This window comes from Protopterus annectens, chromosome 2.part2, assembly GCF_019279795.1.
Source record: "Protopterus annectens isolate FY-2018-M chromosome 2.part2, PAN1.0, whole genome shotgun sequence".
NCBI classification, from domain to species: Eukaryota; Metazoa; Chordata; order Ceratodontiformes; family Protopteridae; genus Protopterus; species Protopterus annectens.
The window spans coordinates 868,223,599-868,247,836 of NC_056730.1; the positions used below are offsets into that span (position 1 = coordinate 868,223,599).

At 44.3% G+C, this 24,238-nt stretch overlaps 1 protein-coding gene across 1 annotated transcript in view; it reads left to right on the forward strand.

Moving 5' to 3' along the window:
- LOC122795829 (iron-sulfur cluster assembly 1 homolog, mitochondrial) overlaps nt 1-24,238 on the forward strand; it is a 579,093-nt gene that overhangs the window by 380,287 nt on the left and 174,568 nt on the right. The window contains exon 3 of the mRNA XM_044064189.1: nt 23,321-23,426. Within this exon, the coding sequence (XP_043920124.1) occupies nt 23,321-23,426 (106 nt within the window). The remainder of the gene's footprint in view (nt 1-23,320; nt 23,427-24,238) is intronic.

Below are 24,238 nucleotides of genomic sequence, written 5' to 3' on the forward strand. Positions count from 1 at the left end.
ATGTGCCCATAAGTGCATTGCTGATCTTTGTTCCATCCCCTCTTGAAGATATCCCACTTTTCCCCTCTGTTTTAACCCTGGTTGTGTAGGTGAGATTTTTGTATTATTGTTTTGTATACTGAGTGTTTTGTATATATGTGTTATATTTGCCGGTTTTTTTGGACTTTGTCTTTTCTTTCTTTTCTGACTCTTCTCAAGTCTTCTGACTATCTGGGCGATGGAAAGATCGAGCGGTATTAGTACCCTGGCGTACTGTCAGCGTCGGTCCCTGACGCCAGTCAGCATGTGACCTTATCTCTCGGTATTAGGACTGGTATTTCAGCCGGAGGACTATACCAATAACCCACTGCAGCAATGGAATCCTCGAACATCTACATTTATGGTAGGTACAAAACTGTACTTTTGAGCTTTAGCTGTGGACAGCTCGATGCTGGCACCAGCCTCAGAACCGAACCAAGTGGAATTCTGGGGTTTGTTTGAACAGATTTCTTTGGCTTCCACCAGTCAAATTTCAGGGCTCCTTCAGCTGTGGTGTTAGTGGCTGTTGAGTAGTCTCCTGATAAGAGGAGAGGACTTCTCTTTCTTGCTCTTATGTCCTTCAAGGATGCATCTGCAGTCATAACATATGGGTTGTCCTGCCTCAGGCAGCCCTTCGGTCGGCCGGATTCCAAAGTCTGGGTCTGGCCTCGGCTGATGTCGCACTTTCCCTGACGTCAGAGCGTCTGGGGTATAAAAGCATCAGCCGACGACATTTTCCTCAGTCTTTCTTGCCGCGCGGTGCCCGAAGCAGAAGCTGTTCGCAAGTGCCGGTCTGTCAGATCCAGTGATTTCAGCTACCGAAGACTTCGAAAAAAGCTAAGTACCCCGTTGGGGACTCTTTCTTGCCTCAGCCGATGTCAGACAAAGTAAATAATTGTTTAACTTGTGGGAAACAAATACCTCATAAGGATTTCCATTCTTACTGCCTTCCTTGCTTAGGCCCAGACCACGACGTATCGGCCTGTTTAGCCTGTGCCTCCTTCAACCGACGAACTCTTAGACGTCGGTCGGAGTTTGCAGAGGAATTTTTTGGAGCCGCTTTTGCTTGTAAAATGCCGTCGGAGACTCTGACTTAGCATACGGTCAAAAAACGCAAGGAAAAGGACCGACACTCGCGGCCCACGGTTTCGACTGAAACCACGGCTAGGCCTACCGCGAGTGTCTCAGTTTTGGCCGAAACAGAGTCCTTGGCGATTCCTTCTTCCGAAACCATACTTCCGACCACCGAGGCCCGGGAGGCCCCGGCTGAGTCTGCTTCAGAACTACCTACCGAAGCTAGTGTTCAGGAATTGTCCGACACCATACCTTTGGACATTTCTACCCCTGCACGTGGGGCAGCTAGGCCCCCTGCTTCCATGTCCATTAAGGCCTTTTCAAGGGCTAAAGCTGCCAAACTTTCAAAAGCTTTGCCTGCCAAATCTACCTCCCAGAGGCCTTCCTCTAGTTCACAGATCCTCAGCCTTGCTGAGGTCCTTATTTCCTTAATTAGGGGTTCACAACCTCACCCAGATAGGGCCTCTCAACCTCCTCCAGACAAAAGGCCCAGGCCTGACCCCTCTGATCCACACTCCTCAGATGATTCCACGGATGGATCTGAGTTGTCAGACCACCAGGAAGGGGCTTACTCGCCTTATGAGGATTCAGATGCAGAGGAATCTATCCCTTCGGCCTCCCCTCCTGAAGAGTTTTCCTTTGGTGAGTCTCTACACTCCATGAGAGAGCATTTTCAATGGCAAGGTCAGGATTTCTCTGATTCTAGAAAAAGATTAAGGACCTTTTTGCATTTGCCTCAGCATAGGCCCTTAGCTATACCTCCTGTTCTGAATGTAATTGATGTGTACAATGATGTCAGTACAGCCCCTGATACTCTCCCTCCGGCCCCTGCCAAACCTGACAGATACTACAGGGTTCCGGATTCTCATTTCCATTTGTATAAAGCCCATTCTGCAGACCCAGAAACTATTTCTCAGGGCCCTAAAGGGGTTGCAGCCGCTACTGCCAAAAATCCCCTTCCATCTGAAAGAGAGTCTAGAGCTTTAGAGAGATGGGGAAAGAAGGTGTATACTTCTGCAACTCTTTCTGTCGGGGCATTAAACTGTCAATTTCATATGATACAGTACCAGGAGTATTTGTTAGATGAACTGAATAAGAAACTTTCTTCTCCTGAACCCCTAGACAGTAAATCCCTTCAGGATTTGGTACACAAATCACAACAGGTTAGTAATCATTTCTTAAAATGTGGCTATGATGCACTGGAGGCTTCATTTAGATCAGCTATGACTGGGGCAGTTATTCGTAGGCATGCCTGGCTGAAGGAGCAATCTTTGCCAGACCATGTCAAAGCTAAACTCCTGGATGCTCCAATGGAGAAACAAAATCTATTTGGCTCCTCTGCTCAGGAGATCTTAAAAAAGGTTGAAGAAAAGGCAAAATCTGTGCAAACAGTTAAAGATTTCCTGCAAGTTCAACCACCGAGATTCAGCAAAAACTGGCCTACTAAGAATTGGTCCTGTCCAGACTCGGACAGAGCCCAGAGAGGCAGGAACAGGTGCCCTAGAGGCAGAGGTCAATCGAAGGGCTCCTACAGAGGCCGTCAGTGGCAGCCTGCCAACCAGAGGAGTAGTGCAACAGCAACAACAACAACTACTACACCAGGACAGGGTTAATGACTTAACTCTGATTCCGCCTACCAGGGATCAACTGGAAGCACCCTTGGGCGGAAAGCTGGCCTTATTCTCAAAAAACTGACATTATATCACAAAGGATACATGGGACACTGCAAATAATAGACAAAGGATACAGGTTCCACTTCCACACTTTGCCAAAAAGGGGCGGAATGCCAAACCTTCCACCAAATCAGAGGGCAGAGGCTTTAAAACAAATCAGCAATTTACTTCAGATGAAAGCTATAGAGAAGGTACCATGTTCAGAACAAGGCCAAGGATTTTTCTCCAGACTATTCCTTGTACCAAGAAAGGAAAATCAATGGAGGCCTATTCTCGACCTGTCCGCACTGAACACTTATCTCATTGTGCAAAAATTCAAAATGCTGACCCTACAGCAACTTCTTCCCATGTTGGGCAAGGAGTCTTGGCTGGTGACTGTAGATCTCAAGGAGGCATACCTGCACGTCCCTATTCGACCAAACTGCAGAAGACACCTCAGATTTCTTGCAGGATCAGAGCATTATCAATTCTCAGCATTGCCCTTTGGCTTATCTACTGCGCCCAGAGTATTCACGAAATGCCTGGCATCAGTAATTGCACATTGCAGACTACAGGGAATTCAAATTTACCCATACCTGGACGACTGCCTAATACAAGCGGACAACAAGAAAAATTTGATGAAGGACTTGGCCTATGCCATACACCTGCTACAGGCCTTGGGATACACAGTCAACATCCAAAAGTCAAGACTAGTACCATCCCAAAGGATAACCTTTTTGGGTGCAGATCTGGACACAACCACCCAAATGGCCTTTCTCACAGAGGAAAAACAAAAACAACTTCCAGATTACTTCATGATTCTGACAAGACAAACTCAGCTTACTGCAAGGAAAATCCTGCAGGCCCTGGGTTACATGGCATCCTGCATAATTCTAATACCGCATGCCAGGCTGCATATGAGGAAATTACAATGGTACCTCCGGAGTGTATGGTCTCAGCACAGTCACAGTTTAGAAACCATGATACCAATCATTCCATGCCTTCAAAAGGAATTCCTGTGGTGGGCTCAGGCCTGCCAGTCCAACAGAGGGTTGCCTTTCAACAAACCAAAACCAAGGCAGACCATCACCACGGACGCCTCAGACCGAGGATGGGGAGCACACATGGAGGACAAATGTATCCAAGGCCTATGGCCTCAAGGACAGCTAAGCATGCACACAAACCAAAAAGAAATGCTGGCAGTGAGGCATGCAATCGAGGCATTCAAACCCTTCCTCCAACAAGGACACCTGCTAATAAGGACAGACAACACCACGGTCATGTGGTACATAAACAAGCAGGGAGGCACACATTCTTACCCTCTATGCCAGATGGCTATGAATCTCTGGGAACTATGCCTGAATCTCAATATCCAACTACAGGCCCAATTCGTGCCAGGGAAAGAAAATGCACTGGTGGACAGCTTAAGCAGAACTGCCATGGATGCACACGAATGGATGCTGCACCCAGACATCTTCCAACTCATAGCAAAGACATGGGGAATGCCGGAGATAGATTTGTTTGCCTCCCCACTCAATCATCAACTGAAGACATTCTGCTCAAGGACATACCACCCACAAGCTTGGAGGGTGGACTCTCTCTCTTTCAGCTGGAAAGACCTAACAGTATATGCCTTCCCACCTCTCCCATTGATGTACAAGGTTCTACTGAAGATCAGGGCGGAACAGCCAAAAGTGATACTAATAGCTCCGGACTGGCCAAGACAACACTGGTATCCATTATTGAGAAGCATGTCTCAGGCAAAACCATGGTCTCTCCCCCTATGGCCTCTTCTGACGCAGAACAATTTCAAGACCCTGCATCCCAACTTGAAAACATTGCAGCTAACTGCCTGGAAAATTCCTTAAATCCCAATCAAACTGTTTTATCTCAGAGGGTGAAGGACATTATCCTGGAGGCTCGCAGGCCTTCCACAAGGAAGACATACTCAGCTAAATGGAAGAGATTTCTCATTTGGAGCACATCAAAGGGCACAGATGTCACAGTGGCAAACCTAACACATATCCTAGAATACTTAGCAGAATTGTTCCACAATGGCCTGTCCTATTCTTCCATTAAGATTCATGCTTCAGCAATTTCAGCAGAATACAATGTGGATCCACCTATCTTCTCACACCCTCTCCTCAGACAATTTCTAAGCGGGATCAAAAATATTAAACCTCCAAGAAGACCCCCTCTACCTGCCTGGGATGTTCATCGTGTTTCACTGTTGCAGTCATAACTGTAGGGTGCTCCTGCCGGCAGGCAGCCCGAGGTCGGCCAGAATCCCAAAGTCTGGGTCCGGCGTCGGCTGTACAAGCCAGTACCCTGACGTCAGTACGCTCTGGTACATAGCCCTCAGCCGACGCCATCTTCTCCAGTCTTTCTTGCCGTGCGGTGGAAAGCAGCTCGCAAGTCGTTGGTTGGCGATTTTCGAACAGCGTTTTTTGGTTGTTGTCGGTCCGAAGTTCTTACTTCTCTTCTCATAGCTAAGTACCCCATTGGGAAATCTTTTTCTTGTTCTTCCGATGTCAGAAAAAGTTAATAATTTTATTACGTGTGGGAAACAAATACCTCATAAAGATTTCCACTCTTACTGTCTACCTTGCTTAGGCCCTGACCACGACGTTTCTTGTTGTCGGTTCTGTGCCAGGTTTAATTCTCGTACTATCAAACGCAGGTACGACTGGGCTCTGAATTATTTTGGCAGACGCTTCAATTACAGAATGTCGTCGGACACTACCGGAATTCAAAAGAAGCGCAAAGACAAGGACAGGCCTCCGAGGTCCAAACAGGACTCGTTGCAGCTGGAGCCGGCGTCCGGTTCGACTGTCATCAGTGAGGCGCTTTTGCAGCCCCTGTCGTCCGCCACTTCTGAACCGATGGCCAATACGGACTCCCATGGGAGCCATCAAGGCCTTCTATTTTATCTGCTGCAGGACCTTCGGACGTCGCTCCCTCGGATGGGTCCGGAACCGCTGTGCAGGTACCGGCTTCTGAGGGGGTATTCAGGCCTACTCACATCACTATTTCAAAGGCAAAGTCAAAGACTCCTGTTAAGTCTAAAGCTCCTGCTCAAGCTACTTCTGAATCTACTCCCAGGACACAGAAGCAATTGTTAAGGATGGCTGAAGATTTGCTTTCTATAATTAGGGGTTCTCACCCCCCCCCCCCCTGAGAAAAGGCCTCAACAGGATGTTCCTATGGATTCCTCTGACCAGGCTTCTAAATCTTCTGTCTCTTCCTCTGATCAGGAATATTCTTTTCCTCCTTATGAGGATTCGGATGCTGAGGACTCCTTGCCCTCTGCCTCTCCGCCTGAAGATTTTTCTTTTGGGGAAACCTTACATGAGATGAGGGAACATTTTCATTGGGAAGGTCAGGATTATTCTGCTTCCAAGAAGAGGCTTAGAGAATTTCTTCTTCTTCCTCAACATAGGCCCTTGGCTATCCCTCCTGTTCTTGACATTGTGGATAATGCCTTTTCTGAGGCTAATTTGAATCCTGATTCCATGCCTCCTGCTCCCTCTAATCCTGATAGGTTTTATAGGGTTCCTGAGTCTCATTTGTTCTTATTTAAGAATCCTTCTGCAGATCCTGAAACTATTTCTCAGGGTTCTAAGGCTGCTAAAGTTGCTTCTTCTAAGAATCCTATCCCCTCTGAGAAGGACTCTCATGCTTTAGACAGGTGGGGCAAAAAGGTTTATACTTCTGCTACCCTTTCTGTTAGGGCTTTAAATTGCCAATTTCATATGTTTAAGTATCAGCAATTTCTTTTGTCTGTTTTAAAGCAAAAGCTTGCTTCCCTTCCTGCATGTGCAGAAGATAAGGAACTACAGGATGTATTGCATGCAACTGAACAACTGAACAAACATAGCTTGCATTGTGGTTTTGATGCTTTGGATGCTTCTTGCAGGGCCGCAGCCTCTGGTACTGTTATCAGGAGACATGCTTGGCTTCGTGAGCAAAGTTTACCTGAACAGGTTAAGGCTAAATTATTAGATGTCCCTGTTCAGCATGATGTTCTTTTTGGATCTAAGGCTGAGGAGGTTATTAAAAAGATGGAAGAAAAGGCAAAATTTATGCAAACTGTGAAAGATTTCTTGCAAGTTCAGCCTCCTAGATTTTCCAGGAATTGGCCCTCCAAAAATTGGTCCTTTCCCACGTCTGACAGGCCTCAAAGGGCTCCAGAGGTCGTGGCCAAGCTCAGGCCTACAGATCGAGACAATGGACTGCTTCTTCACCTAGAAGGGGAGAAGACAGATCCCAATCTCAAAGAAAGCAAACTCAATGACTCTCTAGGTTGGGCTACAGGACCTCTTTACCTGGATACCCCTCTCGGAGGAAAACTTTCTCTTTTTTACAGAAATTGGACTCATATTACCCAGGACAAATGGGTATTGGACATGATTTTAAAAGGCTACAAATTCCACTTTCATACCTTGCCAAGAGCTTTCGGTTGGCCAGATCTGCCAAAACATCAATGGTCAGAGGCCTTAAATCAAGTGGATGCTCTTCTGGCCATGAGAGACATAGAGCCTGTTCCACTCTCAGAGATGGGAAAAGGTTTTTATTTGAGACTGTTTCTGGTTCCGAGAAAACAAAGCTCATGGAGACCTATTCTGGACCTTTCTGTGTTAAACACCTTTTTGGAAATTCCAAAATTCAAGATGCTTACTCTGCAGCAGCTGATTCCAATGCTCTCTCAGGACGCCTGGATGGTGACATTGGACCTAAAGGAAGCTTATTTACATATTCCCATCAGGCAGGAACGCAGGAAATTCCTCAGGTTCAAGGCAGGTTCGAGACACTATCAATTCTCTGTACTGCCCTTTGGTTTATCTACTGCGCCCAGAGTGTTTACCAAGTGTCTGGCACCAGTAGTGGCTTATTGCAGACTCCAGGGGATTCAGATTTACCCTTATTTGGATGACTGCCTTATTCAGGCAGACAGCAAGGATCTTTTACTTCAACATCTGGATTTTGTTCAACGTCTTCTCCTCCTGTTGGGATTTTCAGTGAACACAAAAGTCACATCTGATCCCTTCTCAACAAATGGTATTCCTGGGAGCCCTCTTAAACACAACCTTACAAAGGGCCTTCCTCACTACAGAAAAACAAATACAGCTGGCTTCAATTTTCAAGACTTTGGCAACTCTACCTCAGCTCACTGCAAGGAAATTCCTGCAGGCACTGGGCTACATGGCTTCCTGCATTCTGTTGATTCCAAATGCAAGGCTTCATATGAGAAAGCTTCAATGGTATCTGAAAAGTGTATGGTCGCAGCATTACCACGATCTGGACACTCTGATTCCTCTGATCCCCTGCCTCCAAAAGGAGTTCCTTTGGTGGTCCAGGGTGTGTGCTTTAAACGAAGGAAAGCCTTTCCGTCTTCCTCAACCTTCTCAAATCATAACCACGGATGCCTCGGATTATGCTTGGGGAGCACATTTTCCAGGCAATTGCCAGCAGGGAACCTGGACAAAGGATCATCTTCACTGGCACATCAATCTGAAGGAAATGTTGGCAGTTCAAAATGCTCTTTTAGCCTTCAAGAACCTTTTGCATCCGGGGCCTCTTTTGATTTACACAGACAACACCACAGTCATGTGGTACATAAACAAGCAGGGGGGCTCTCATTCGTACCCCCTTTGCAGACTAGCTATGGCTTTGTGGGACACAGCTCTAAATCTGAATCTACATCTCCAGGCCCAATTCATACCAGGAGAACAGAATCTCTTAGACAGCCTGAGCAGGAACATTGTGGATCCTCACGAATGGATGCTAGACACCAGCTTATTCAACAGGATTACTGCAGTTTGGGGATGCCCCCGGATAGATCTGTTTGCATCCCATCTCAATCATCAGCTGCCTCACTTTTGCACCAGGTCATTCCACAAAACAGCTTGGAAAGTGGATGCCCTGTCCTTCAGCTGGAAAAACCTTTCGGGTTATGTCTTCCCTCCTCTTCCTCTACTTCCTCGGGTATTACTAAAGATAAAACAGGACAAGCCCAAGTTCCTCATCTTGATTGCTCCAAATTGGCCTCGACAGTTTTGGTATCCAACTTTAAAGCACCTGTTCTTGGAGCCTCCTTGGATTCTCCCTCTGAACCCTTCTCTTCTGTCCCAGCATCAGGGTCAGTTGCTACATTGCAATCTCAAGACCCTTTTCCTGGCAGCTTGGCTCTTCAAAGGAATTTGATTTCTTCTTGTCCTCCCAAACAAGATGTTCTTCATCTCACATTGCTGCAGTCCTTACACTTGGGTAGTCCGCTGTCCTCGGTCAGCCAGAATATCAAAGTATAAGGCTGACGTCGGTCAAGGCGCATTTGACTGACATCAGGACGTCAGGGTACAAATGCGCATGACCGACGTCATATCCTCAGTCTTTTTTGCCGCATGGTCCGATGCAGAAGCAGCATTGCAAGTGCCGGTTGGCGTTCTGAGATTTTTCGATTTCGAAGTTTCAGACCGAGTTCAAAGTTGGCTAAGTACCCCGTTGGGGAATATTTTAGTTTTTCTTGCCTCAGTGATTTACCGGATGTCAGAAAGAGTCAATAATTGCATTTCTTGTGGGAAACAGATACCGCATAGAGATTATCATACTTTGTGTATTCCTTGCTTAGGGCCTGAGCACGACGTTGTTGGCTGTCGCTCTTGTGCTAGATTTAATAAACGCACTATAAAGAGAAGGTTGGATTGTGCAAGGTTAGTCTTTGGGAAGCGGTGTAATTATAAAATGCCGTCGGATGCTCCGACGCCCGCTTCTTCAAAGAAGCGCAAGGACAAGGCAGTTAAGCCTAGGCTTGAAGAACCGTCTGTACCGGACGCCGGTTCTTTAGAGGTGTCGGTGGAGCCGGTGACTCCACCGGAGGTTTCTTTGTGTTCCCAGGGTGAGACCAGATATTGCAAGATGTGGCCTCTCAGGAGGCAAGTCAGGCTGAGGGGCTTCTCAGGTTACTATACTCCCTCCCTTCCTAGGGTGGCTAGGCCCTCTCCTTCTGTTTCAAAGGCTTCTCCCAGGGGCAGGCCAGGTTTGGCTTCAGTTGGTGTTACCCCTAGCTCTTCAGGTACTGTGCCCAAGAAGCATATGCTTAAAATGGCAGAAGATTTGATTACTTTAATTAGGGGTTCTATGCCCCCTCCTGATAAGAGGCCTAGAATGGAGCCTGAGCTGGGGGTTTTGAGCAGGCTTCAGATGTTTCAGAGTCTTGGCTGAAGACTTGCAGGAGTATTCTCCTTATTCGATTCTGATGTGGATGATTCTACTCCTTCTGCTTCTCCTCCTGAGGATTTTTCTTTTCAGAAACTCTTCATTCCATGAGGGAGCATTTTAAGTGGGAAGGTCAGGACTTCTCTGATTCCAGGAAAAGGCTTAGGGAATTTTGTTTTACCCCAGCATAGGCCTTTGGCTATACCTCCTGTTTTGGATGTAGTAGAAGATGTTTTTACAGAAGCTTCTCTTAATCCTGATTCTTTGCCTCCTGCTCCTGTTAAGCAGGTTAGGTATTACAGGGTGACTGAAGCTCTTAAGTATCTTTTAAGAGTCCTAGGGCTGACCCAGAAACTGTTAGTCAGGGGCCTAAAGGTGTTAAGGCTTCTGTTGTTAAGAATCCGGTTCCTGCAGACAAAGAGGCTAGGGCCTTGGATAGATGGGGAAAGAAAGTTTATACTTCTTCCACTCTGGCTATGAGGGCTTTGAATTGCCAGTTTCACATGTTGAAATACCAGAATTATCTCCTTTCACAATTAAAGTCTAAGGTTGATGCTCTGGCAGTAGGTATTGATTGTAAAGAGTTGCAAGATTTAGTGCATGTTTCTGAACAGGTGGGTAAGCATTCTTTGCAATGTGGTTTTGATGCTGTACAGGCCTTGTCTAGGTGGCTGCCACTGGGTCAGTTCTTCGCAGGCATGCCTGGCTACGGATCAGAATTTGTCTGATCATGTTAAAACGAGGATTTTAGATGCTCCTTTACAATCTGACGTGTTGTTTGGTCCTCCTGTTGAGACAGTTTTAAAGAAAATGGAGGACAAGGCTAAGTCTATGCAGACTGTTAAAGATTTTTTGCAGGTCCAGCCTCCAAAGTTTAGTAGAAATTGGCCTACTAAGGGGTGGACATATCCTTCTTATGATTCCCAGTCTAGGGGTAGATCTAGACGTGGTAGGGGTAGAGCTCTGGGCTCTTTCAGGCCTAGAACAGGGAGTTCTCCTGCACAGTCTTCGGGTGAGGGCAGGGGTCAGTCCTTTCGTAAACAGACCCAATGACCTACCTTTTCAGCTGCCAGAGCCTTCTCGTCTGGCAGCGCCTTTGGGAGGAAGGTTGGCGCTATTCAAAGAAAATTGGAGTTTAATTACCCAAGACAGATGGGTATTGGATATCATACACCACGGCTACAGGTTTTATTTCCATACCTTGCCTCCTTTCAAAGGCATGCCAGACGTTCCTCCTCAACAAAGAATAGAGGCTCACAAGCAGGTTTCTCTGTTGCTCCAAATAGGGGCAATACAGCCGGTCCCTATGCCAGAAGTGGGCCTAGGATTTTATTCTCACCTGTTCCTAGTACCAAAGAAGGGGAACACGTGGAGACCAATTTTGGATTTATCTATCCTCAACACTTATCTGGACATTCCCAAGTTCAAAATGTTGACGTTGCAGCAGCTTTTACCTCTGCTGGGCAAAGATCATTGGATGGTAACTTTGGATCTCAAGGAGGCTTACCTTCATGTTCCTATCAGACTAAGTTGCAGGAAGTATCTGCGTTCGAGCTGGGACTTCTCACTATCAGTTCTCTGCATTGCCCTTTGGCTTATCTACTGCCCAGAGTGTTCACGAAAGTTCTGGCTCCAGTGATAGCTTTCTTCAGGCTAAAAGGAATACAAATCTATCCTTATTTGGACGATTGCCTGATTCTGGCTCAAGGAAGGGAAGAGCTTCTTCATCATTTGGAATATGTGATAGCAGTGCTAAGATGCCTAGGGTATTCTGTGAACGAAATAAAGTCCAGTCTAGTACCCTCTTAGGACATGTGCTTTCTGGGTGTGAGACTGTGAATACAGCATCCCAGATGGCCTTTTTAACCCCGGACAAACAAAGGAGTCTATCCCTTTACTTCCATCAACTATCTCATTAGTCTGTGCTGACTGCAAGGACAGTCCTTCAAGCATTAGGGTTCATGGCATCTTGTATTCTGGTGCTTCCCAATGCCAAACTGCATATGAGGAAGCTACAATGGTATCTCAAAAATGTATGGACACAGCACTGCCAGGATCTGGACACTGTCATTCAAATAATACCTTGCATTCAAAAGGAATTTTTATGGTGGGCTCAGGAATGTCACCTAAACAAGGGACTCTCTGTGACCCGGCCAGAGGCGAGTCAGATTTTAACGACAGATGCCTCAGACAAAGCTTGGGGAGCTCATCTAAATGGAAAGTGGATACAAAACAAGTGGCCTGTCAGACTACAACATCTACATATCAACATGAAGGAGATGTTAGCAGTCCAGTTTGCATTAATAGCTTTCAAGGAATTACTTCTTCCAGGGCAGGTGTTGATTCTAACAGACAACACAACTGTCATGTGGTACATCAACAAGCAAGGGGAACATTCTTATCCTCTATGCAGGCAAGCAATGATTTTGTGGGAGACTGCTCTCAGTTTACAGCTCAATCTTCAGGCAAGGTTTCTGCCAGGAGCACAGAACTCCTTAGCAGATGTGTTGAGCAGGCAATTATGGATCCCCACGAGTGGAAATTGGATCCTCATGTATTTCAGAAATTGACAGTGTCATGGGGAACTCCAGACATAGATCTGTTCGCTTCTCCACTGAACCATCAGCTGCCAAAGTTTTGCACAAAAGGTTTCATCCCACAGCTTGGAGAGTGGATGCTCTTTCTTTCAATTGGAGCAATCTTCATGTGTATGCCTTTCCTCCTCTGCCTCTCCTCCTAAAGGTACTTCTAAAGGTCAGACAGGACAAGCCAAGGATGATTTTAATAGCTCCAGATTGGCCTCGACAGCACTGGTACCCATTATTGAGAAGTCTGGTACGGAAGCCTCCATGGCCTTTGCCTTCGATTCCACACCTGTTGTCACAGGAGGACAGCCATTTGCTGAATGTCAAACTTCACTCTCTTCACCTAACAGCCTGGCATATTCTGTTTTGAACCATAGAGGGTCTCAACTTCCGCAACAAGTTTTGAATGTGATTTTGGAAGCTAGAAGGCCTAGTACAAGGAAAGTGTACGCAGATAAATGGAAGAGATTTTTATTTTGGAGTGCAGCAAAAGATTTTGATGTTTCTGAGCCTAATTTGAGTGTGGCTCTTCAATATCTAACTGAGTTATTGGACAAAGGTTTGCCTTTCTCTTCTATTAAGGTTCATGCTGCAGCAATTTCGGCTCACTATGATTGTGACCCACCATTGTTTTCTCATCCTTTATTCAAGCAATTTCTTAAGAGGGGCAAAGAATATAAGACCCCCACGAAGGGCTCCTACTCCTGCTTGGGATCTCAATTTTGTGTTGGAGAAACTCACTCTACAACCTTTTGAGCCTGCAGCTACTTCTGAGTTGAAATATTTATCATGGAAGACTGCTTTTTTGTTGGCAATTACCTCTGCAAGAAGGGTTTCTGAATTGCAGGCCCTTATGGCGGTTGAGCCTTTCTTGATTTTCCATAAGGATAGGGTATCATTACGTACTAATCCTTCCTTTATGCCTAAGGTGGTTTCTAGTGTGGCTTTAAACCAAACTATTCATTTGCCTACTTTTTATGCAAATCCCCAAAATAAAGGGGAAAAGATTTTGCACACTTTAGATGTACACAGGCAGTTGCGTTATTATTTGGACAGAACTAAAGGGTTCAGGCAGTCTCAGCAGTTGTTTGTTTCTTTTGCTTTGAGTTCTCAGGGCAAGCCTGTGTCAAAACAAACTATTTCTAAGTGGATTGGGTTTTGCATTGCTTTCTGTTATTCCCATCATGGCAAAGAAGTTCCAGCTGGGATTAGGCCTCATTCCACTAGGGCTACTGCCACTTCAACAGCTTTTTGAGGGAGTGGCAACCAAGGATATTTTGGAGGCAGCTACTTGGAGTTCAGTGCATACTTTCTCTAGGCATTATCACCTGCCACTTTACTCTAAATCCAGGGCTGGTTTTGCCACTGCTGTTTTGCAGGGCATTTTGGCAGCTCCTGCTTCCTTGTAGTTAGCCATCCTCCCTTACCTCTGCTTTGGGATTCTACCCAAGTGTAAGGACTGCAGCAATGTGAGATGAAGAACATAGTACAGTTTTGTACCTACCATAAATGTAGATGTTCAAGATCCACATTGCTGCAGTCCAATTTACTCCTCCCTCCTTCCCTCTGCAGTTAGAGGTGGTTGTGTGGGTTGGGTTGTACATATTGTGTATATTGTATATATTGTACATATAGTTAGTGCAAGGGTGGTTGGTTGGTTGTTTGCTGTCTTTTGGTTTTGACCTTTATTTTTAGGGTCTTCTGACATCTGGGGCAAGAAAAGACTGAGGATATGACGTCGGTCATGCGCATTTGTACCCTGACGTCCTGATGTCAGTCAAATGCGCCTTGACCGACGTCAGCCTTATACTTTGATATTCGGGCCGACCGAGGACAGCGGACTACCCAAGTGTAAGGACTGCAGCAATGTGGATCTTCGAACATCTGCATTTATGGTAGGTACAAAACTGTACTTTTTGGATGTTCTTTTGGAAGCTAGACAGCCTAGCACTAGGAAATCCTATGCCTCTAAATGGAAGAGATTTTGCATTTGGATGCAGGGCCGAGGTTTGGACCCTCTGGTACCTGATCTCTCTTCTATTTTGCTTTACCTTTCGGATCTTTTGTCTAATGGACTTTCCTTTTCTTCCATTAAGATTCATGCTTCTGCTATTTCTGCTCATTTCCATACTGATCCCCCTGTTTTTTCTCATCCTCTGGTGAGACAATTCTTGAGAGGGGCTAAGAATTTAAGGCCTCCCAGGACCCCTCCTGTTCCTGCTTGGGATCTTAATTATGTTTTAGAAAAACTTACTTTGCCTCCTTTTGAGCCTGCTGCTTCTTCAGATATTAAGTTTTTATCTTGGAAGACAGTTCTTTTGTTAGCTTTGACTTCTGCCAGAAGGGTTTCAGAGTTGCAAGCTCTCATGGCTGTGGAACCATTCCTTATTTTCCACCAGGACAGAGTATCCTTGAGGACCAATCCTACTTTCATGCCTAAGGTGATTTCGAAAGTGGCTTTAAATCAAACAATTCACCTTCCTACCTTCTTTCCTAATCCTCAGAATAAAGGGGAAAGGATTTTGCATTCCTTGGACGTGCACAGACAGTTACGATTTTATTTGGACAAGACTAAAGAGTTCAGAAAATCTAACCAATTGTTTGTTTCTTTCTTTTGCCTCCAGTTCTCTTGGTAAGGCTATTTCCAAACAAACTATTTCCAAATGGATTTCTTATGGAATAAGATTTTGTTACACTCATCATGGGAAACAGTTTCCAGGTACTCAGGTACTGTGAGAAGTCATTCTACTAGAGCAGCTGCTACTTCTACAGCTTTTCGCAGGGGAGTTCCTACCAAGGATATCTTGGAAGCTGCCACTTGGAGTTCTGTGCATACTTTTTCCAAGCATTGCAATCTCCCTTTGTATTCTAAGACCAGGGCAGGCTTTGCCTCTGCTGTTTTGCAGGGTCTTCTTGCTGCCCCTTCTTCTGTCTAAACCTCCCCCCTTTTTCCACTGCTTTGGGATTCCACCCTACAGTTATGACTGCAACAGTGAAACACGATGAACATAGTACAGTTGTGTACTCCTACCATAAATGTAGATGTTCGAATGTCTTCACTGTTGCAGTCGGTGTTTCCCTCCTTCCTATCCCCTCTTTTTCTCTCCTTTGTGGTGTATTTGTGTTTCCTTGGTGGATTCATTTTTTGATTTATTGGGGGACTTCTGATATCTAGGGCAAGAAAGGCTGGAGAAGATGGCGTCGGCTGAGGGCTATGTACTAGAGCATACTGACATCAGGGTACTGGCTTGTACAGCCGACGCCGGACCCAGACTTTGGGATTCTGGCCGACCTCGGGCTGCCTGCCGGCAGGAGCACCCTACAGTTATGACTGCAACAGTGAAGACAACATCTACATTTATGGTAGGAGTACACAACTGTACTATCTCAACTTTGTGCTGGAGAAGCTGACACTACCTCCTTTTGAACCAGCAGCATCAGCGGATCTACAGTTTCTATCTTGGAAAACTGCATTCCTTCTGGCAATCACCTCAGCAAGAAGAGTATCTGAGTTACAAGCATTAATGGCAGTGCAGCCTTTTCCTATATTCCACCAGGACAGGGTGTCACTAAGAACCAATCCTACTTTTATGCCAAAGGTTGTATCTAGGGTATCCTTGAACCAAGCTATTCACCTGCCTACGTTCTTCCCTAATCCACAGAATAGAGGGGAAAAACATTTGCACACCCTGGATATACACAGACAACTACGCTACTACTTGGACAGAACAAAAAGTAGCAGAAAAACTGACCAACTATTTGTAGCATATGCAACAGGAGTGCAAGGAAAAGCAATTTCCAAACAGACAGTTTCAAAATGGATAGGAAATTGCATTCGATTCTGCTACTCTTTTCATGGAAAGACAACGCGTGAAAATATCAGGCCTCACTCCACAAGGGCCACGGCCACCACTACAGCTTTCCTACGAGGAGTGGCTACCAAAGACATTTTAGAAGCTGCTACTTGGAGCTCCGTGCATACATTTGCCAAGCATTACAATCTACCTTTATACTCTAGATCCAGAGCAGGGTTTGCAACTGCAGTCCTGCAGGGGATCTTAACTACACCATCATTATCTTAGTGCCTCCTCCCCCAGATTGGCTATGGTATTCTACCCATATGTTATGACTGCAGATGCATCCTTGAAGGACATAGTACAGTTTTGTACCTACCATAAATGTAGATGTCCGATAGGTATGCATCTGCAGTCAGGATTACCCACCCTCCTTCCCCTCTGTGGTATTCCTAAGGTACTTACCCCTCTCTTAGCTAGCTGGGGGAATCTATTATGGTGTATTTGTTTGTATGTATATATGTATATATACTTTTTGCTTTCTACTGTTTGGAATTTTCTACTTTTATCCAAATTTAGCCTTCCTAGAGGGCACCTGGCATCTGGGGCAAGAAACACTGAGGAAAATGGCGTCGGCTGATGCCTTTATACCCCAGGAGCTATGACGTCGGGTGAAGTGCAACATCAGCCGAGGCCAGACCCAGACTTTGGAATCCGGCCGACCGAAGGGCTGCCTGAGGCAGGACAACCCATATGTTATGACTGCAGATGCATGCCTATCGGACATCTACATTTATGGTAGGTACAAAACTGTACTTTTTATATTATCTAGTTGTAGTGTTTTCTGGACCATATGCAGGCAAACGTGATCTGAGATGGTCAGGGGACCAAAAGGAATTATGGAAAGGACAGGAGTCCGAGCTCTGCATCCATCCTCTTGTAAAAAGCTGAGTTTCGATCTAGCTGGACAAAACAAGACATCTCGGATCTAGTGTTCTGGCAAGTACGTAACTTTCATACATGAAGTCAGCTTGGCTTGGGAACTACATAGCTTCATAGTCATTTACTAGGCTAATGATCACAAGGGCCTTTTTAAGCCTAGCCATGCATCTCAAATCTCTGACAAGTTCTGGTACCCTAAGTGTAAGCAGGGTCTTGAGAGATGAGCCATTTACAGGCTGCCTGTGGCTATAAGAGAGAGAGAGGTGCCAAACCAGGAAAGAATTTCCTGTTCCCCACCCAGTTGTCCATGTTGCACTTGAATTGAGTTAGGGAGGAGCTCTGCTTCACATGGATGGGGAGCCTGTTCCAGAGATGGGGTGATTTCTGGGATACATGCCTGTCTTTCCAGCAGGTCCTATTTACATCACAGGCAGGTTTTGAGTCTTAGAATGGGTAATTCTAGTGCTGTTTGTTTTGCGGATGTGCAGGAGGTCCATCAAAATGGGGTCTGACATTGCCCTGTCTGCCAGGCGTAGACAACCTGTAGGTGACAGAATACAGGGGTAGGGCTTTGAGACGGTCTGCATAGGACATGTTACTTACACCCTGTATTCTTTTAGTGAGGAATCTGTGTGGACATTCCAATTGTTGGACTTGCCTGGTTAGGTACTTACCGAAGGGGGCATTGTACTCGATGATAGTTCTGATGAATGCTGAATACAGTGGAACAGTGACTTCCATGGACTTAGATGCCATACTTTTGTTTATACATTGCTCAACATAAAATGATTTCTTCACTACTGTAGACACGTGATGGTCAAAGGCTAGATTACCATCTGTGTGTCCCCAAGTCCTTGACTGCTGGTTCATCTGTAAGTGGTGTGTTGTTAATGTGATGGCTACCAGAGGTGGATGACTTCCTGAATGATATTGTACATTTCTTGGCATTTAGTTTTGGTCCACGGCTGTGACACCAGTTGCTTGTCTGTGTCAGCCTTTCCTGGAGAACATTTGTGTAGGTGTGGGATTTGATGACTGCTCCTAATTTGCAGTCATCTGCAAATTTAGTCAGCTAGAGACCATTGACATTGGCCTTGACTTTAGACAGGTAAATGCCAAAAAGATTTGTCCCAGGACCGATCCGTGAGGGACTCCACTTGTGAGTGGCCTCTTTGTAGACATGGACTCTGCAGTTCTAACTTCCTGTATCCTTTCTGTGAGCCAGTAGGCTGACCACTGGTTGACATAAGGATTTGTACATAACCTCTTGAGTTTGTCAACAGTGCTGGAGTGGGGTATTGTGTCAGATGCTTTGGCCAGGTCAAGGTAGGCAGTGTGATCCATTTTGCCCTAATCCATTGCTTTGGTTACCTTGTCAAAGACGTTTCACAGGTTGAGTAGGCACGACCTGCCATTGACAAAACCAAATTGGGTTGGGTCCAGTGTCTGGAGGTTTACTAAATCATTACTGATCATTTCCATGATAATTCTTTCAGTGGCTTTGCATATGAGGCTAGTGAGACTTATGGGTCTGTAGATGGTTCCCCTTTGTGCAGAGGGATGACTGTTGCTGTTCTCCGTTCATGAGGTACAAAGCCTGTTGGCTGCCATTAAATAGGAATTTCAGAGGGCCTGATAGGTTATGTTTCATGCTATTTAGAAGGCATCCTAGGATATTGTCTGGGCCCATTGATGCAGTGTTATTGGCCTTAGAGAGGGCAATAAGGACCTGTCCCCTAGTGACAGCAGGGAGAGTTGTATTTGACATTTTTTTTCTTTTGAGAAGGTTGAAGGGGAGAAGGGGTAAAGTTGGAGCTGAATTTGCCGGCCATTAGGTTTGCTATATCTTCTGGCTCAGTATAGGTGGCTCCATTTACAATGAGTTCTGCACACAACTGTGTATTGCTTATGAAGTTGTGGACATTGTTAAATAATGCCTTGTAGATGTCCTTCATGGATGCATCTGCAGTCATAACAAGTGGGTTGTCAAGTCCTGTCGTCTCGCAAGTCGAAGCACTCCAATGTCGAAGTCCGCCTAAAGCTCACATCTAAAAAACCTTCGGCACCGGCTCCATTCTCTTCAGTGCAATTTAAGACCGGCTGAAGCAGAAGGGCTGTTCTGGGTCGCCGGTCGCAATTGCATATATAGCTATTCCTGGTATCTGGGAGAATTTGGATTTCAGGCCTGTCTTCCTCCCTGTCCCCTGTCCTCATCAAGATCATCAAGACAGAATCATCAGCAATTCACTTTTGATCCACCTGTTTTTCACTTGTTTTTTCTGCACCCTCATCTCAGAGGAATCAAGAATGTAAAACCCAAAACGACACCAGCCACCAAAACACCACATGAACTTTAACAGAAAAGTTGACACTATCACCCTTTGGACCAGCGCACACAGCAGACCCCTCACACCCAGCAAGGAAAAAAACCCTACAAGCTGAAGCAACTATCAAATAGGGAGGGTTCATTACTTCAGCCTGAGGGTAGCAACCAACCCCCTTTAATTACAGCAACCAAGAGAAGTGTCCATGAGGACAGAGTGTACATGAGCTAAGGTGGTGGTATCCAGAGTGTCTTTAAACCAGGCAATCTCCACCTACCTACCTTTCCCAACCAACAAAACAGAGCAAAGGAATAAGAATACCCTTGGATCTGGATTACAGGACTTGCACACGCTTTACACTGGACAGAACAAAAATAGCAGAAAGACTTGACCAACTTTCCCTGAACAGCGCTACAGGAGGAAAGGAAAAGCTATTTCCAAACAGACAATCTCCAAATGGATAGGAAATTGCATACTATACTGTTACTTACTCTTCCGAAACCAATTCCACAGAACATAAGACCTCATTCTACATTCTACAAGGGCCACAGCCACCACAGCTTCATTTGAGGAGTGGCAAAAGGAGAATTTTGAGGGTGCTACTTTGACCTCCCGTGCATACATTGCCAAGCATTATAATTTGCCTCTCAGGGGTGACACTGCTGTACTGCTGCTGGATCCCAAAACAACCTCATATACTTGCTATCCTCCTCCTAGTTGGCTCATCTAGTTCTACCCATTATTCTATGACTGCAGATGCATCATGAAAGGACATAGTACAGTTTTGTACCTACCATAAAAATGTAGATGTCGAACTGGATACTGGATGCAGTCTGCAGTACCCTCCCTCCTTCCCCTCTGTGGTACTCCTAGGGTGTTTTTACCTCCTAATAGCTAGCTGTTGGGGAGTCTTTATGGGTGTATTTGTTTGTATATATGTACATACATGCTTATTGTTGTGTTTACCTCTATCTATTTTGGCAGCTGCAAGAGAGAGCTACTGGCATCTGGGGCAAGAAACACTGAGAAAAATGGGCGGCGTCGGCTGATGCTTTTTATACCCGAATCGAGTCATGGCGGTGAGGAGACAGATCATCAGGAAAAGGAGACCCGTTTGGAATCCGGCCCGACTCGAACTGAGGCTGCCTGACGACAGGACAACCCACTTGTTATGACTGCAGATGCTATCCAGTTCGGACATCTACATTTATGGTAGGTACAAAACTGTACTTTTTCCTTGGCCAGGTTGGCCAAATTTACCACAGATTTGGCTTTGGTAGACTTTATTTTTCCTCTGAATCATTTGTTTAGTTGCAGAGTTTTATCCTGCTGGGTACTGCACCTACTAATTTTTGCCATGATTTTCTTTCTTTTAGTATACAGCCTATTGATTTTCTGATTCCACCAGGGTGGCTTGTTTTTTTATTTAGTTCTGCACTTCTTGGTGTGTACAGCTGCCTCTATGCAGCTATTAACATGCTTGAATAGGGTTTTTGTGTACAGTTCTGCATAGACAGTAGTGTTCTCATGGTTTTTGGGGGCTTGAAATTTTGCCAGGTTATCACTTAATGGCAGGAAGTTAGCCTTAGAGTAGTTCCTGAATATTACAGGGTTAACTAGGGGTTCCAGGTATTATTTTTACTTCAAAGGAGACCGTTTTGTGGTCTGACCTTACCAGGGAAGACCTTAGATTAGGGGGTGTGCAACACTCTCCCATATTAGTGAGAACCAGATCCAGTATAGTTGCACCCCTGGTTGGTGCATTGACACTCTGGTCCAGGGAGTTTGTTTACAAAATCTAGGAGTCTGTCTCTATACATTAGGCGTCGTATAGGATTCCCATTTAATAGTGGGGTATTAAAGTCACCCATGAACATACATTAAGTATTACTTTAAAACGTGAAAACTATATTCTGGTTGAGGGGCTGTTTTATATCAAACTACCATGCAAACGTTTTTTTTTTTTTTTTTTTTTTTTTTTTTTTTTTTTTTAAACATAGTACCTCCATGGTGGGTGCAAGGAGGATCCTCTACCTGTGAAATTTGGAAAATCTGCAAGGCTGCATACAATTCTTTCCCAACAAATGGAAGACAAACTGTGTGCTAACACTTGCAAAAATCTAGTTCTAATTCCCGTTTTGCTACAAAATGTGCAGATTGGTTATTAATATCTTGTTAAACGTCAGTTCTTAACAAATGTTAAATCACACGTATCAGCGTTAATGGCCATTAGTCTTATGAAAAAGTCCATGTCCACATACTCTTCAGATAATGCTTTAGTTGTTTATTCAACAGGCTAGGGGACAGCCATAACAAACAGAACATGTAGCACTATAAGGTGGGCTGAGGGCCATTAAAAAGTCTGGGATGATAATGGAAACACAGATCTGCATTTGAATTCTTAAGTTAAAAAATATGAGACTGTTCTTTTTTCTTTTAATTGTATTGTGTACTGTGCAAGTAAAATGAGACTGGTGCATATAGCTTTGGCCAATACTTACTCCATAGTGTAAGCTCTGAAAAACAAAGAAAAATAAAATCTGTCCTCGTGGAAGGTACAGGAGTGTACTACTGGGTAGCTTTTTGGAAGGTATCTTTATATGTCTGTTTGCCTGCAATGGCCCTTTTCTGTTCTAATTAAGTAATGTTTACAAGCCTTATTGTTTTCTTATATACATGTGGTTTATTTATATTTTGATTTTATGATTTTATTGTATTAAAATTGATTGGCTGATAGATTGCTCTGTCTTAAGAGCTAGTATTTCAGTGTCTTGCACAGATGCAGTTTTCTTTCTGGATGAGTGAGCTCTTACACGATGGATTTCCCCACTCATGGGATAGTGATTTGTAGGCTCAAGTCACACGTGTGTCAGGAAAGGTTGAACAGGTGGTTGAGAAGAGGCCCTTTGACATGACTGATGACAAGCTACAGTGGGAACTAAAAAAAAAAAAAATGTATTTTTCTTAAGTAATTAAAGTGGTACTTTATGAAGGACTTTGAGGTCTGTCCTCTTTATTATAAAATAAAAGGGGAAAATGTACTTTTGTGATGTATTAAACAAGCTGGTATGAGAGTTTTTTTTTTTTTTTTTTTAAAGAGGCAGACACAGTCAAAGATTTAAGTTTTATTTTCTACATCCTACATTTGCCGGTTGCATTTTGGTCATGACAAAAGGTGAGAATTTTGTGGAAGAGCCTGCTTCTGTATGACTGCTATCATAATGTCTTGTATTACTGTAAATTCCCCCAGAAGTGATGTTAATAAAAATGTAGATGCATCTGCAGGTGGAGTATTTCATGCTCAGATCATTACTTAGATCATTTAAAAGTTCTTGGGCAGTTGCCCTTTTATGGTTGAATTTATTTGAAATGCTGTAGTTATGAAAATCCATAGTCCTTTTGTTCACCTGGGTTAACATGCAACACATCAGACATAAATTGACATTTATTTTGCAGATAAACTTTTATCACATTATGATCCAGCATTTGATTGACCAGTTATTGTGACCGTTGTTTTTGACATAGTCCTGCTAGTATTTTATTTGCAACTGTATTCTCCTTGCCATCTCTGAGCCAACTTTAGATGCTTAAGGTTGCAAGTAACTAGAATTTTAGCACTATTGGGTGGTTAACATCTGCAGCATCTTGGAAATCATTTGTTTTAAGACGTAGTTTGAGTACTTCTGCTTATTTACTTTTTTAAATTCATATGGCAGATTGGACTGAAGGTTGGTGTTCGCACACGAGGATGCAATGGTCTTTCTTACACACTCGAATATGCTAAAGAAAAAGGTTCGGCAGATGAAGAGGTCCTACAGGATGGTAAATCTTATTACCATATATTCATAAAGTTTCTTTCTTAATGAGCGTATACTGTTATTTACTAATGTTAAGGCCGGTATCAGAGGCAGAAGTATAGGCCACTGTGCCCATCAGTGGTATCTGTTTTACAGTAGAGTCTTGCTTATGCCTTTGAATTATTTTTTAGTATTTGTTATCCATTTTAATGTGCAGAATAATTTTCAGTTATATGCTTTTTATTGAAGGTCATGGAATGTTGGATGTTAATATACATCTAGCTGCTGCTTGATTTTGGAATCTGTCCCCAAGGCAAGTCTTTGTGCTACTAAATTCATATGTTAGTCAACTTTAATTGTGTGCTTTTTTTATGTAAAGCATTTTTGAATAGTTTAGGCTACTGTTAATTTTTAATTTCAGTTTCTTCTAGACTTTGTGCCTTTTTCAGATTTGCATTAGGAATCAGTCTTGTATAACCTTAGTTGTAAAGAAATGTTTCTTTAATTATTTGCTTTGACTTAGTTAACCTTATTTTAAATTGTTCTTTAAGTCCATTCTTTTAAAGTTTTACACCACATCATCTCTTTGGGGGGGGGGGTTATTCTAACACTGATGTTGCTTGTGTGGTGGGGGGGTTATTCTAACACTGATGTTGCTTGTGTGGTGTACTAGAATTTTTTAATATTGGCCTCTGTGCATTCTGTTGTCCTCTTCTGACATAGAAGGGCCCGGACATTATCTGTAAGCTCGTTCTGTCATGTGTTCGATGCTGTAGGCTTTTGTTTCTCTTGCAGAATTTTTCCTTGAAGCCAACCAACAGTTTGTCCTTTGGAGTG